This window comes from Polypterus senegalus, chromosome 6 (assembly GCF_016835505.1).
Source record: "Polypterus senegalus isolate Bchr_013 chromosome 6, ASM1683550v1, whole genome shotgun sequence".
In the NCBI taxonomy this organism is placed as follows: domain Eukaryota; kingdom Metazoa; phylum Chordata; class Cladistia; order Polypteriformes; family Polypteridae; genus Polypterus; species Polypterus senegalus.
Genome location: NC_053159.1, coordinates 191371703 through 191387529, shown reverse-complemented (window position 1 = coordinate 191387529; position 15827 = coordinate 191371703). Strand labels below are relative to the sequence as shown.

The window sequence follows — 15827 nt, the reverse complement described above, 5'->3', positions numbered from 1 at the left end:
TCTGTTGATTTAGCCGCTCCTGCGCACGGTTCCCTCACCAGCTTTGAACCTATTTCGCTCCCCCATCTGGAAAAAATTGTTGCCTCAATGAAGTCTTCGGGCTCTCCGGACGATGTGGTGCCGTCCAGACTGCTGAAAGATGTGTTTCCTGTGATTCGATATGATGTCCTAAAGATCATAACTAGTAGTCTATCCTCGGCTATAGTTCCTCATGCTTTCAGACACGCAGTTGTACATCCAATTGTGAAAAAACCTGATCTTGACCCTGCCATTCTTTCCAATCTTCGTCCAATCTCCAAACTACCTTTCTTGTCAAAAATACTAGAAAAAGTAGTTTATGAGCAATTAACTCATCACCTACAGGACCATCAGGTAATGGATCTTTTTCAGTCAGGCTTTAGGCCCCAACACAGCACAGAAACCGCGCATTTACGTGTCCTAAATGACGCCCTTTTGGCATTGGACTCAGGATTCCACGTGGTTATGGTTCTTCTCGACTTATCTGCTGCTTTTGACACAATCGACCACGACATCATGATCTCCGACTCAATCCTGGGCTGGTGTATCTGGCTTAGCCCTCGACTGGTTCAGGTCATATTTCTGCAACAGGACTCTCAGAGTCATGCTAGACGATTTTTCATCTGAATCAGTCCCACTCCCATGTGGGGTCCCCCAGGGTTCCATTTTAGGGCCACTACTTTTTCAATCTACATCCTGCCTTTAGGTGCAATTTTTAGAAAGCATGCAATTTCATATCACCTATATGCTGACGACTGCCAAATTTATTTCTCCCTCAAGCCAACTGACTCCACCAAACCTCTCCTCGACTGCCTATCTGACATTAAGGACTGGCTGGCTGTAAACTTCCTTCACCTGAACGATTCAAAACCGAGGTCATTGTTTTAGTCCCGACTGCAAACAGGCTCCACCCCTTGGCCTCGTTTCTCTTCCCATTCCAGTAACTTCGTCTGTCTCCAATCTTGGAATCAAAATGGATACGTTCCTGAAAATGGATGCTCAAGTCAACAGCACAGTAAAATCCTGCTTTTTCCATCTAAGGCGAATCTCCAAACTCAAGCCTATTCTTTCTAACCACCTCCTGGAATCAGTAATCCATGCATTCATTACGTCACGGCTTGACTACTCTTAATTCCTGCCTTTTTGGTATCAGTAAAGCCACGCTTTCTAGACTCCAACTGGCTCAAAATGCGGCTGCAAGGCTTCTAACTGGAAGTAGCAGAATCCAACACATTTCACCGATTTTGAAAACCCTTCACTGGCTGCCGGTTAGATTCAGAATCGATTTTAAGATTCTCCTCCTAACCTATAAGGCATTAAACGGTCTAGCCCCCGACACTTTGAGTGTCTTGCTCCATTGTTACAATCCCCCTCGTGTTCTTAGATCCACAGATCAGCTGCTCCTAACCGTTCCCAAGGCACGTTTTAAAGCTCGTGGTGAAAGGGCTTTCTCCGTCTGTGCACCCAGGCTCTGGAACTCCCTGCCCTTAGTGGTTAGGCAAGCCGCCTCAGTCGCCACATTCAAATCTCCTACAAACGCACTTCTTCACATTGGCTTTTAATTCTTAACCTGTTTCATTTTCCACTTGCCTTTTGCTATTTTCTCTATTTTATTTGGTCCCTTGACCTGTTTTTAGTATCTCTGTTTTAATTCTCTCTTAATGTTTATTTTTAATATTTTGCTTTTAGTCCTGCTTGTTGTAACTGTACAGCGCTTTGGTCAGTTGTAATGCTGTGTTTTTAAGCGCTCAACAAATAAATGTGGTATGGTATGGTATTCAAACATGAAATTTTTATACAAAAATAAGCTTGGAAAACGTGTTTTGAACTGTAGTTCTGATTTGTTTTTTTTTTCTTTTCCCTCATGTACTCTGAAAACCAGTTCACCCTACAGATAATAGCAGGATGGAGCTCATCATCCCAGGCGAGCAGCATTTCTACGTGAAGGCAGTCAACGCTGCGGAGAGACAAAGGTGGTTAGTGGCCCTTGGGAGCTCAAAGGCGTGCCTCACCGATACGAGAGCAAAAAAAGAAAAAGGTACTGCAATGAGTGACATGATGACTGGATATGGTGTGTGCCGAGTTCTTCTTGTATGGTGGATGCTTTGTTTGGTTCCTTTCTAACTATTGTAAGTAGTCTGTTCTTAAAACTGAAGTGGTGACATCTCTCAGTCTAATGAGGTATGGTACCTGAGCATACATTTTAAAATAGTGCAGTGCAGAATTTGGTTGCTTGTTGAGCACATGATTGCACCTGGAGTGGTGGCTCTGAGGCTAAGGATCTGTGCCTGGTATCCCACTTATGTGTCGATCTGTCATCGGATTACTTCCCCTGAGAAGACTACACTTCAGAAAACCCAAGCAAAAGCCAGGAACGGCTACTCCTGTTGGGCGTTCATGTCCCAATGGTTACCTTTTGAAAGGGCTGCACAGTCTAACGGACTCCATGGCCCCGCCACTACCCAACGACAGTATGAAAACATAGAACCACAACAATTCATATCAGGGTCACACAGCAAGCTTCATTTCAGGTGGCTGTGGCTTTGGTTTCTTAAACCAGGCATGATGCTTGGGAATGAAGGCGCCGACTGTAGGTGGCAAAGTAGATGTCCAAATCCAACCTCTAAATAATGAAAGAAACAGTAAATCAAGCTTCTGCCATGGCCATCTCAGTTCCGAAAAACCCCAACTGAAAACCTGTGGGATGAGCTGAAGATGAGAGAGGGCACAAGAGAGGTCTGAGGGCCCTAGAATCTCTAAGAGACTCTTAAGGAGAAAGGTCTCAGATTCCCTGCTTTGTGTTCTCCATTATTATAAGATGTCGTAGGAGAAGACTCAGTGCTGTTTTATTGGCAAAGGGAGGTTGTACAAAGTATTAATTATTGGGGTGCCAGTAATGGTGGCATATGTAGTTTTGTTAGAAATCATTATTTTTTTTCTCAAAATGGAATTAAAGGAAACCAATCAATAAATCTTTTTTTTTTTTCTATGCAAAATTAAGGTAATTCACCAAAAGAAGATTTTTTTTTTTTTTAAACTCCTCCTTTCCAGGGTGCCAATAATTGTGGCGAGGAATGTACAATGAACACAACTAAATGGATTTTTTACTCCATCTTCATCCTCCCTTTACCTAACTGTTTGTGTGAAATTGTAAGAATTGATGATCCTGCCTTCCCTGTGCTGCTCTGCATCTTTGATTATGTCTGTAAACATTCTTCCTGTACAATTAGAGTTTTAAAAATAGAAGTGACATTCATTCTAAAGTTGGTGGGGGGGGAAAAAAAACATTGTTGCACATTTTGAAGATGTATAAGTACCTACCATGACAATGTAAAAACCTTCATGCTGTTTTTTCCTTTTTTTCTCTCTCTTTTTAGAGATAAGTGAGACCAGAGAGTCTCTGAAAACGAAGATGTCTGAACTGCGGCTCTACTGTGATCTACTAATGCAACAAGTTCACACGATCCAGGAATCGGTCCTTCAAGAAACAAAGCACTCGTCACCTAGCATCGAGGTACTGGCAAGGCCTTGCTGGTTTAGAGTTTTGTTTTTTTTTTAATTTCCCTTCACCTTATTTTGTCCTACGTAGTTTCAGTTATGCTCATTTCACAAAAGTGTCTTTTTTCTTAGTAAACACACAATTAAAAATTCAGAAATGTCTGAAGTAACTTTGTAACCTGAGGCCGCCTGAATTAGAAGAGTTTGTGCAAAGAGCAACCTCTCATGAACTTTGTTCAAGGGCTAATCTGGGGGTCCTTCCACTGGTTATTCTTATCTGACTCTTCATTTAATGTATGAAGCGTTCAGAAGGCTTTCTGCCTTTTTTTCTCTCATCCTGTTCCCACCTTAACATTTAAAAGCTGTAGACTTTAATGAGTTCCAGTTTTCCACTGGCCATTTTTTCTGCACTGCCCAGTGCATGTGTGGCTGATCATGATATACAGTTGATTCAGAAGGTGTATTATCTTGATATATTCCTATACTTACCCTTTACCTGTTTTCTTCAAGGGTAAGTGCACTTGTCAAGTTCGTTACCGGGTTGGTCTACTATTGCACTTTAAGATTAACACACACATACATAGCTATACGCATTCACACAGACCCTAATCACAACAGTGCCCCATGAATGACAAACACGCCAGCACTTTAAACCACACAAGTGCCTTAGGAATAACACAGCCTGTCACTCTCTCAGCACTTCAAGACTTACTTATTATCGGCACGAACAGCATACAATGTTTTACTGAATCCGAAGCAGCACCGCAACCCAGGTGGGCTGCCATCTAACATCCTGGGGGAGATACGGTGCTGTCCATGCTTGTTCCCCCATTCCTTTCAGTGAAGAGGCGTCCCAGCCAGGCAAGGACCCCGGCCGTCTGTGACAAAGTGAACAGCCTTTTCAAGTACAGCCACAAATCCTCAATTGGATTGAGACCTGGGCTCTGACTGGCCACTCCACGACATTCACATTGTTGTTTTGATGCCATTCTCGTGTAGCTTTGAATTTAATCTTGGGCTTGTGGTCTTCTCCCAAGGTCCAAGCTTCTTGAAGACAGCATCAGGTTTTCCTTCCACGATCTCCTTGTATTTTGCTGCTCTAATTTTACCCTGCTGCAGAGAAGCCTTCCTACAGCTTGATGCCTGCCATAGCTGTGCTTCACAGTGGGGACGAGTGTGCAGTGTTCTAAAATGACATTTATTCTGATGGCCTGGAGTTCAGTTTTAGTCTCATCATACCATAGAACCATCTTTGTGTGCCTTCTGCCGAAATGTCATGTGTGTTTTGCACTCGCCTATAAGGCTCACAACTGGTGAAGCACCCAGGCACAGTTGTTCTCTGCACAGTCTCTCCAGTGTTACCTGCCGTTGCTTGTGACTCCTTCGGTGTTCTCAGAGGTCTCTTGTTCCCTGCTGCACTTATCTTCAGTTTTTGTGGCCGGCCTGCACTAGACAGATTTTCAGCTGTGCCACACTCTTAACCAGATGTTCAGTGATTTGGATGTTTTCTTCACTCTAACCCCTGACTTGTGCTTTTCATGGAGTTGCTTGACGTGTTCTTTGGCTTCATTGTGTAGGTTAGGATACCATCCTGACTCCCCACAAGTTGGACCTTACAGATAAGTGATCTTCATTACACTAATGGTGGAACTTCTAAAACCAATGGAGTGCACCAGTGATGACTGAGGGGTGTCATAATCAAGCAATCTATTATTTTTTGTTTTATATTTCTAATTTAATGTTGACCACTTTGCCATTAAATAAATAGTTTTTCTGTGTATGAAAGTATAAAACGGCAAATTAAATCCACTGTGATTCAGTGTTGTTTAATAATAAAATGTGAAAACTTTCAAAGGAGTAAATGCTCTTTATAGGCCTTGTCAGTTCTGGTATCTGCAGTGGTTGGCTTCTAATTAAGCAATTGGGTTGGAACAAAAACTTTCAGACATTGTGGCCCTTCAAGACTGAACTTGAGGACCTCCGATTTATAGGGTCCTTATTGCCACATGTGCTATGAAATTCTTTCTTGCATGCGCTAGTCAACATGCAACATGTTGCCGCACCCGCACTCATCCTCTCTGTCTGTCGGCCTAGTTTGCAGTAATAACCCCTTTAAAATCCTGCCTTCTCTTGTCATGAGTTCCTTCCTGGTATGGGGCTTAAAATGTCCAGCATTTACAATCTTGATTAATTTCTTTCCTCTGACCCATCGTTTCCTATTCCATTGTGTTTGCGATTGATTGTCTGAGCAGAGGGAGTGGCGTGGTCCCCCTTGTCGAATCGAGCAGGATTTTTAAAGCTTTGGGGGCTGATGGGGATTTGCTTCTCCAGAGAATTCGGAAGAATGTTAGATGAACCAAGTAGTTGCCAATGCTTTTTTTCCTTGTTGAATTAAGCACAGTCGTCAGTGTGGGGATTGGGAAGGTTTCCCATAATTGGCCATCACTTATGTGCAATGTTGCTGGTGTGGATTTAGAGTGATGGTGGGGTGGGGCCCGGTTCATCCAGGGTTGGCCAAGGTCCACCTGCAGTGCCATCGCAGCCCACAGGTTGGGGAAACGCTGCTGTAAATCAATCTCACAAGCTTTCTTCCAGATCAATTTTCACCCATTACTGGTTATTTGTTGCAACTTGTGGGTTTTCTTTATGATTTCTGTTGTTGATTGTTATACATGCGTCTTCGGTAAATGAAAAGTGGACCACCAAAACAAACAGCCCGAATCTGTTTTGTTACAGAACATGAATGAAGCTTCTTCTCTCTTGAGTGCCACATGTGAGACTTTTATTACGACGCTTGAGGAGTGCATGAAGATTGCCAATTCCAAATTCAAGCCTGAGATGTTCCAGTTATCCCACCCTGACCCTGTTGTGTCCCCAGTTTCTCCATCACCTGTACAGATGGCTCGGGTACGAAAAATTGACTTCTTAAAAATTGACTAATGTTACTGAAACTTTAGGTAATTACAATCTTTTTTTTTTCTTCACCGATGGTATAAAGAGTAATTGTAAGATCATAGTGAACTTAAACTTACATCTTGTCCTTAGACAACATTAAATGGTTAATTTGTGAATAAATTAATTACGTTATTGTTTTTAAAGGGCAATAAACAGACCATAACTAGTGTTATGTCAAAAATGAAGTATAAGACTTTGGAATGGGAACACGACAAAGCATTAAAAGAGTTGAGGGTGGATTAAAGTGTCAGGAGTGACTTGTGGCAGATGGGCACCAGCAAGAGTGAAAGGGTGGTCTTGAAGATGGTAGTGAGACCTGCTGTGTTATATGGGTTGGAGATGGTGACACTGACAAAAAACAAACCAGGAGATAGAGCTTTTTAATTAAGTGAAAGGTTACCAATGTTTTTGGCCACATCTCTATTGTATGTTTAAATGGGATAATTGATTCTGACATCTATACTTGTTATATACTAGGCTGACCCGCCTTTTTAGGCGACCGACTTTTAAGTTGACCACTTCTTAAGGCAATTCAATATGTAGATCAATTTAATATTTTATAAAAACTCATTAATTTGGTTATATTGCATTTGAGCGGTATTACTTTAATACTCGTAGTTTCTGTTGTTTTTGTGATGAAATTGAAACTTTTTTTCTATATTGAGGTCGCCCTTTTGAACCCCCCTGATATTTACTACGCGGTGAGGCATTTGTACTCCATCAACATTAATTATTTCCAGAGACATCATTTTGTCTATTTTTCCAGCACATCGCGCACAAAAGCAAGGGAACGATGGGAGCACCAGAACTCTGCTCACATCATGTCGCTTCGTACCGCAGGCTGCAAGTAGTAAGTCTGTGATAAGCGGAATCCCGCTACGCTTTGCACTCACGGGACGGCAGGACAATCCCGACCGCTTTTAAATAGTAAGAACGAAGAAGAAGAAGAAGATCTCGCACAGTCTGGAGTAGAAAATCATCTTTTACCTGGAAAAACGAAATTACAAATCCCATCGTGCATTGCAAAATGGACAGGGCGAGTGTGAAACTCCGCACCTGCGTAGCACTCGCGGGACGGAAGGACAATCCCGACCACTTTTATATAGAAGGATTTGCCATGTGACTGAAGTTAAAAAATATTTTTGTGAATGCTTTGAGTGTTGCTGCAAGTTCCTGCTGTTTTTTTTTTTTGTTTTTTTAATATAGTGAATTTACTTTGTAAGTAAGCAGCATTCACTGAAGTGTGTGAACAACATGCCAGAGGCGTTGTTTGGTTCAATCTGTCATGCTGTGCTTTCTTGTGTTCCTCCCCTGATGCTCTCCTCTCCACTGCATCCTGTTTCAGTAATTTTTATATTTCTTGTTTTTTTAGATGAAACGTTCCATCAGCCATCCTGGTGCCTACAGCTTTGAAAGGTACAGTTTACTTTAATTCTCAGTAAACAGAAAATTGAAATGCCCTCCGGTGTCTTCCCTTTGGACCTTTTTTGCTTTTTTTGTTTTTTTTCAGTTTGTTTTATACAGTAGTGTTAATGTGTAAAAGTATACTGCTCAAAAAATGAAAGGAACACTTTTTAATGAGAGTATAGCATCAAATCAGTGACACTTGTGGGCTATTGATCTGGTCAGTTAAGTAGCAGAGGGGCTTGTTCATCAGTTTCAGCTGCTTTGGTGCACTGGGGGGCGGCAGCAACAATGAGACGACCCCCAAAACAGGAATGAATGGTTTAACAGGTGGAGGGAGGCCACTGACATTTTTCCCTCCATCTGTTTTTTTCACTCATTTTGCATTTGGCTACTGTCCGTGTCACTACTGGTAGCATGAGGAGATACCTGGACCCTAAAGAGCTGGCACTGGTAGTCCAACGTCTCCAGGATGGCACATCAATACCGTGTGCCATTGCCAGAAGGTTTGCTGTGTCTCCCAGCACAGTCCAGTCTCAAGGGCATGGAGGAGACTCCAGGAGACAGACAGGCAGTTACTCTAGAAGAGCTGGACAGGGCCCCTTTTAGAGGGTCCTTAACACATCAGCAGGACCCACCAGTATCTGCTCCTTTGGGCAACAGGATGAGCACTGGCAGAGCCTACAAAATGATCTCCAGCAGGCAGGCCACGGGTGTGAATGTCCCTGACCAAACCATCAGAAACAGACTTCATGAGGAGTACTCTAGTAGGCTCTGTGCTCACTGCACGCCTAGCACCATGGAGCTCGATTGGCATTTGCCATAGAATACCAGAATTGACAGGTACACCGCTGGTGCCCTGTGCTTTTCACAAAGAGAGAGCAGGTTCACCCTGAGCACATGTGGCAGATGTGAAAGGGTCTGGAGAAGCCGTGGAGAACGTTATGCTGCCTGTGACATCTTGTAGCATGGCCGGTTTGGTGGTGGGTCAGTGATGGTCTGGGGAGGCATATCCATGGAGGGGCACACAGACCTCTATAGGCTAGACAACGGCACCTTGACTGCCATTGGGTATTGGGATGAAATCCTTGGACCCGTTGTCAGACTCTGTGCTGGTCCAGTGGGTCCTGGGTTCCTCCTGGTGCACAATAGTGCCCGGCATCATGTGGCAAGAGGATGAAGGAATTGATACCATTGACTGGCCCCCCAAAACCCAACCACGCTCACTCGCCTGACCTCAATCCAACAGAACACCTCTGGGTGGGACATTATGTTTCGATCCATCCGAAGCCTCAGCCTGTCCAGGAGCTCAGTGATACCCTGGTCCAGATCTGGGAGGAGATCCCCCAAGAAACCATCCGTTGTCTCATTGAGGACATTGTCAGGCATGCATACAAGAATATTGGTGGGTCATACAAACTACTGAGTACGATTTGGACTTGCTGCAATGAACTTTCGGCCAAATGGACTCTCCTGCCTGCCTGTTCCATCATTTTTTGACTTTGATTATCGGAGTGTCTTTGAATTCAGCCCTTTGTAGGTTGATAATTTTCATTTCCATCAAATGATGTGGTTGCCATGCCTTCATTCCTAACACATTACCATATCAGTCCATGGCAGTAGTGACATCCAGCAGGATTTCTGTTTCTCATTGAGATCTGATGTGTTTTCAAAGTGTTCCTTTAATTTTTGTAGTAGTTTATTAAAAACAAGAAATGTTTTAAAGGAATATTCTACTGAACAGTTTTTTTTTTTTTTTCTTATTTTAGTTACAGCTTGTGTTTTGTGTTGATGACCAAGAAAAATCTCATTTTATCTTGGAGAACAGACATAATAGAGTTCTTGATAGATTAGGGAGCCTATAGTGGCCAACACAGGACAACAGCAAACAATATCAAAAACATCCATGAAAAAAATATACCTGTTACTTGTGTTGCATAATGCGCATGTCAAGTCGTCCGGTCATATGCTCAAAACATGTAAAACGCCGCATGCATTTTTTCCTGAAATATTGTAAAACAATTCAGGAAAATCGATGCAGGGTACAAATCGGAGACACTTTCACTTGATATTGATCTTTTGAAGTGAAGATCCAAGGAGTAAACCTTGACCCATGAATCAAACCCTTCTCCCACCACTTGAAATATATTGTGACACACTCTAATTGTGGGACTTGAGACACCACAGGACAGCAGTACTGAGCCCATACCTCGACATTAGGATGTGCATATCTTTGACCCGTATTCATCTGAAGTGTTAGGAGTCGGACAGTGGCTAACCATGAACTTAATAGTATTTGTGACTCTCCAGTGTCTAAATGTTACCGCTGACCAAGTTAAGGTGATTTTGTACTTATGGCCAAGGACCATTCAAAAACAAGAGGGTAATAGTCTTCTAGAAATTGCCAAAACCAGTTACAATAATACATCTTTTTTTGTTGTTATCTTATTTCACAGTGTCTCATGTGTTTTCTTACTCTTTCAAGGTACTTGAAGGTTTGCTTTAAAAGCGTATTGTGCAACATTGCTGATTTTAATTAGGCCACCCACTCGCAAACCAATGATGACAACCCATGACTCATCAGCGTCAACCTGTGTTGCGACCCAGTGGTTAAGAAACACTGGCTTTGGTGACCCACTCACGAACCAATGACCGCAACCTGCGATCAACCGGTGATTTGAGAAACACTGCCTTACCCAGATTTGGTGCATGGTTGCCAAGACTTGAAGATCGCTTTGTGCTACTCTGTACTGGTAATTAAAATATGCACACCAGTGACCCACACCAGACCCACAGAGCCCACAGTCGGTGCATGAATGCAATTTTATAGTAGTTGTGTTGTCATGTGTAACATAAACGTGCTAATCAAGTGTGTGCTGTCATGAGCACGTCTGCTGCTTTATTTCCCTTTCTCTATTGTTGCTTTCTTGAAGGACCAGCCTCATGCCAAAGGACTCAACTTCTTCATTACAGCGCTCCTCTCAGCGACGAACAAGAACATATTCAGACACAGAATCTCACGGTGATAGCTGCACAGAAGATGTGGAGAGTAAGTGACTTTGGGTGTAATTGTTTCGTTTTGTTTTTTCGGTCTCCTTTTTTCAGGTTTCAGAATTTGGAGGGAGGAGTAAAGCAGTTTTATGTCCAGGGCTGTCCTATTAACCAAAAATTGAGGTTTGAATATTCAGAGTAAATATAAATACTTATTCAAACATAGGTTAGTAATTCTAGGCTACGTATATGTTTGTGCTTTGCATGCTTTTATAGATTTACACTGATAATCATAATATTGTTACTTTTTTCTTGTGATGTGGTTCTAACGCATTAGGTGCTTTTGATTTATCCAGTGCTGCTTAAACAACACAAGTAAAAACTCAAACGAATGACACTTGAAAACACAACCCTTCACGTTTAATGGGATTGTTTCTGTGCTTACAGCGTGTTGTAGTCAAAGTGAAAGCAGAGCTGGGAACACGTCACACAGACTGTGGTGCTCGTAAGAAACCAGGCCAATTAGATTTGATTCTCAAAAACGTTAAAATCGGTCACTGACTAATTTTTTCCCCAGCTGTTTCTTTTTACTACTACAACTACAACCTTTATTTCTATAGCACATTTTCATTCAAATAATATAGCTCAGAGTGCTTTACATGATGAAGAAAGAGAAAAGAGACAAAGTAAGAATTTAAAATAAGAGAACACTAACATAGAATAAAAGTAAGGTCCGATGGCCAGGGAGGACAAAAAAAAAAAAACGGCTGGAGAAGAAATAAAATCTGCAGGGGGTCTGAGGCCACAAGACCACCCAGCCCCCTCTAGGCATTCTACTTAACATAAATGACCCAGTCAGTCCTCATTGTATTCAGGGTTCTCATGGAAGGACTTGATGATGACGGTCACGTGGACTTCTGGCCTTTAATCCATCAATGGAGCGACATTACGGTGCTTTGATCAGGTGGTGGTGGCACAGGTTGCCACCACGGAAAACTGGAAAAGGAACAGAAGAAAGAATAGGGGTTAGTGCAGATTGCGGAGCCACCACAAATACTAATGATAATTAATTGAATATACAGAGATTAAACTAAAATGAAGTTATGAGAAAGCCATGTTAAAATAATGTGTTTTTAGCAGTTTTTTTTAAAGTGCTCCACCATATCGGCCTGTAGTTGGACCAGACTGCCGACCTGATGGGTTCAGAGACCTGAAAGGAGGGTGCCCAGACTTCTCAAATGCCACATTTACTCTTTTATTCGTTTTTTTTTTTTTTTTTTTACTTCATCAGAAAATCATACAACTGTACGGTAACATTTTTATAAATTGACATTGTTTTTGTCCAGTGCTTCCAAAACTCTGTCGTAGGTTTGTTCCAACCAAATTCTGTTTATAATTGGACTAATTAAGGAAATGGTTATTTCCCAAGTTCTGTGTTTTGGAAACAATATAGAAATTAGAAAACTAAGTTTGGTAAAAATATATATATATATATATATATATATATATATATATATATATATATATATATATAAAATGTGCCAAACAGTTATATGGGAATAATGTATTTTTTTTCTTTTTAACAATATTTTCATCTTTTTCATTCTACTTTTCCCGGTCTTCTAATGGATTAATTAATCTGTTATTTACCAATTAGTGGGTCTGATGCTAAAGTAGTTGCAGCCTTTGATTATTCCGTGTTGTTTGCCTGGCTGTCTGCTCTGCTCGTTTTTAATTGTCATTATTAAGATACGACGAAGGGGGAAAACTGCGCAAAGAAAAGGCAAAAAAGAATGAAATCAACAAAAGAGAGTTAAGCATTTAAATCAAATCGCAAAAGCAGAAATATTTCTAAATGTCTTATAAATGTAAAAATCATGCTGCTGTGCTTTTCTGAATGTAGAATAACAGAAAAAAATATCAGCTAATTAAATAAGATTACTGATTATCAATCTGATTAGAACAAAAACCTGCAGCCACAGTGGATCCCCAGGACCGAGTCTGGGAAGCACTGATTTAGTCTATTTGCTGCTGAAGTTGTATTAATTTATTTATTTTTTTTTTTTTTACTTCAATGGCTCAAAAATATAAGTAATTTGGCCAGGGGTGTCCAAACTTTTGCATGGAACTATGCTGTATGTCTTTCTATCTTAAGGGGTCTTAAGATAGAAATTCACAGACATTCAAACTAAACAAATTGTCATGCTTTAAATTAACTAAAGAGATCTTCATTTAGATCTTGATCTGTGTTTCCACGCATGCGCAGACCACCTTCCAGTTTAGTACGTCGTTGTTACTCACAGATGTCAACAATGTGCCGGAATAATGAAAGGGGTAGTGGACAATGTTACGCTGGTTAGCTCCTGAGGCCTGGTTAGAGAATGAGATTGCCGAAGATAAAAGGTACGTGCCTACGTAACATATGAATGAAAGAAAGATAGTGAGTAAAATGAAAGACAACGTAACAGCACGTTCGGGAAATTATTATTGTTACGTTGTAGCCAGGCGAGTGCTGCGCGTCTCACAGTTGTACCGTGGCTTGCACACATGTCAGTGAAGTGATCCTTATTTATGCTTTAAAGAGTCTGGATACCTGTGTGTCCCCCTTTTATAACCATTGCCCCGTGTATATTGCCTTACTCTTTGGATTGCCACAAAGCAACCTACGAGATTAGAGAAAGGTTGAGAAGAGATTGTGAGAGGAAACGACAGCGTCGTGAAAACGACATGGACTGTGAATGGACAGGAACAGAAATGCTCCTACACCACCACATAATTACGATTTGGACAGTGATTCCGAGTAGGCCGTTCCTATCGAATCAATATCCAAGGGTTTTCTTTTGTAAATTTGTTTCCCTTATAAAAAATCATAATGCTGTGTGACGAAGGGCCCAGTTCACGACTGGCAGCCGCGTTTAAACGGGGAGCCCTTCACAGACAACTTACACACACTAGCCATGTGCGCCCAACTACGTTGCGTGTGTTAATGTATATGTGTGTGTGTGTGTGTGTGTGTATGTATATACACTCTCCTAAAGGATTATTAGGAACGCCATACTAATACGGTGTTTGACCCCCTTTCGCCTTCAGAACTGCCTTAATTCTACGTGGCATTGATTCAACAAGGTGCTGAAAGCATTCTTTAGAAATGTTGGCCCATATTGATAGGATGGCATCTTGCAGTTGATGGAGATTTGTGGGATGCACATCCAGGGCACGAAGCTCCCGTTCCACCACATCCCAAAGATGCTCTATTGGGTTGAGATCTGGTGACTGTGGGGGCCATTTTAGTACAGTGAACTCATTGTCATGTTCAAGAAACCAATTTGAAATGATTCGAGCTTTGTGACATGGTGCATTATCCTGCTGGTAGTAGCCATCAGAGGATGGGTACATGGTGGTCATGAAGGGATGGACATGGTCAGAAACAATGCTCAGGTAGCCTGTGGCATTTAAATGATGCCCAATTGGTACTAAGGGGCCTAAAGTGTGCCAAGAAAACATCCCCCACACCATTACACCACCATTACCAGCCTGCACAGTGGTAACAAGGCATGATGGATCCATGTTCTCGTTCTGTTTACGCCAAATTCTGACTCCACCATTTGAATGACTCAACAGAAATTGAGACTCATCAGACCAGGCAGACAGTCTTCAACTGTCCAATTTTGGTGAGCTCGTGCAAATTGTAGCCTCTTTTTCCTATTTGTAGTGGAGATGAGTGGTACCTGGTGGGGTCTTCTGCTGTTGTAGCCCATCCGCCTCAAGGTTGTGCGTGTTGTGGCTTCACAAATGCTTTGCTGCATACCTCGGTTGTAACGAGTGGTTATTTCAGTCAAAGTTGCTCTTCTATCAGCTTGAATCAGTCGGCCCATTCATTCTCCTCTGACCTCTAGCATCAACAAGGCATTTTCACCCACAGGACTGCCACATACTGGATGTTTTTCCCTTTTCACACCATTCTTTGTAAACCCTAGAAATGGTTGTGCGTGAAAATCCCAGTAACTGAGCAGATTGTGAAATACTCAGACCGGCCCGACTGGCACCAACAACCATGCCACGCTCAAAATTGCTTAAATCACCTTTCTTTGCCATTCTGACATTCAGTTTGGAGTTCAGGAGATTGTCTTGACCAGGACCACACCCCTAAATGCATTGAAGCAACTGCCATGTGATTGGTTGATTAGATAATTGCATTAATGAGAAATTGATCAGGTGTTCCTAATAATCCTTTAGGTGAGTGTGTGTGTGTGTGTATGTATGTGTATGCGTATATCATAGGGTCATGGGGGTCCACTGGAGCCAATCCCAGCCAACACAGGGCACAAGGCAGGAACCAATCCTGGGCAGGGCGCCAACCCACCGCAGGACACACACACCCACCCACACCAACACACCAAGCACACACTAAGGACAATTTAGAATCGCCAATAAGTCATCAACCATTAGAGTATAATTCGAATGTTACTGAACAAACCTCCTAATGATAACGGTATGTTTTTCAAAAATAAAAAAAATTAAAATGCACCAAATTATTACGCACAGCAGAGTTTCAAAACATTTTATAGGTTGTAAAGAACTGAAAATGGTCATTTGTTGAATTTCCAGCATTAGGAGGTCATATTTACTGAAATCAAAAGCTATTTCAATCAAGAACATCTTAACAGGTCAAGTCGCATATTAACATAGGACCCCTTATTTGATAGCAGCTTCACAATTCTTGCATCCATTGAACTTGTGAGTTTTTGGAGAGTTTCTCCTTGAATTTCTTTGCAGAATATCAGAACAGCCTCCCAGAGCTGCTGTTTGGATGTAAACTGCCTCCCAATCTCCTAGATCTTTTGCTTGAGGATGCTCCAAAGGTTCTCAATAGGATTGAGGTCAGGGGAGGATGGCGGCCACGCCAGGAGTTTCTCTCCTTTTATGCCAATAGCAGCCAATGATGCAGAGGTATTCCTTGC

The 15827-nt window shown here is 41.9% G+C and overlaps 1 protein-coding gene across 1 annotated transcript in view; it reads left to right on the top strand.

Annotated features, from left to right (window-relative positions):
• Positions 1-15827, top strand: part of plekha3 (pleckstrin homology domain containing, family A (phosphoinositide binding specific) member 3) — a 51786-nt gene that overhangs the window by 30988 nt on the left and 4971 nt on the right. Inside the window, exons 3-7 of the mRNA XM_039757776.1 lie at positions 1901-2056; positions 3396-3532; positions 6253-6423; positions 7844-7887; positions 10809-10924. Of these exons, the coding sequence (XP_039613710.1) occupies positions 1901-2056; positions 3396-3532; positions 6253-6423; positions 7844-7887; positions 10809-10924 (624 nt within the window). The remainder of the gene's footprint in view (positions 1-1900; positions 2057-3395; positions 3533-6252; positions 6424-7843; positions 7888-10808; positions 10925-15827) is intronic.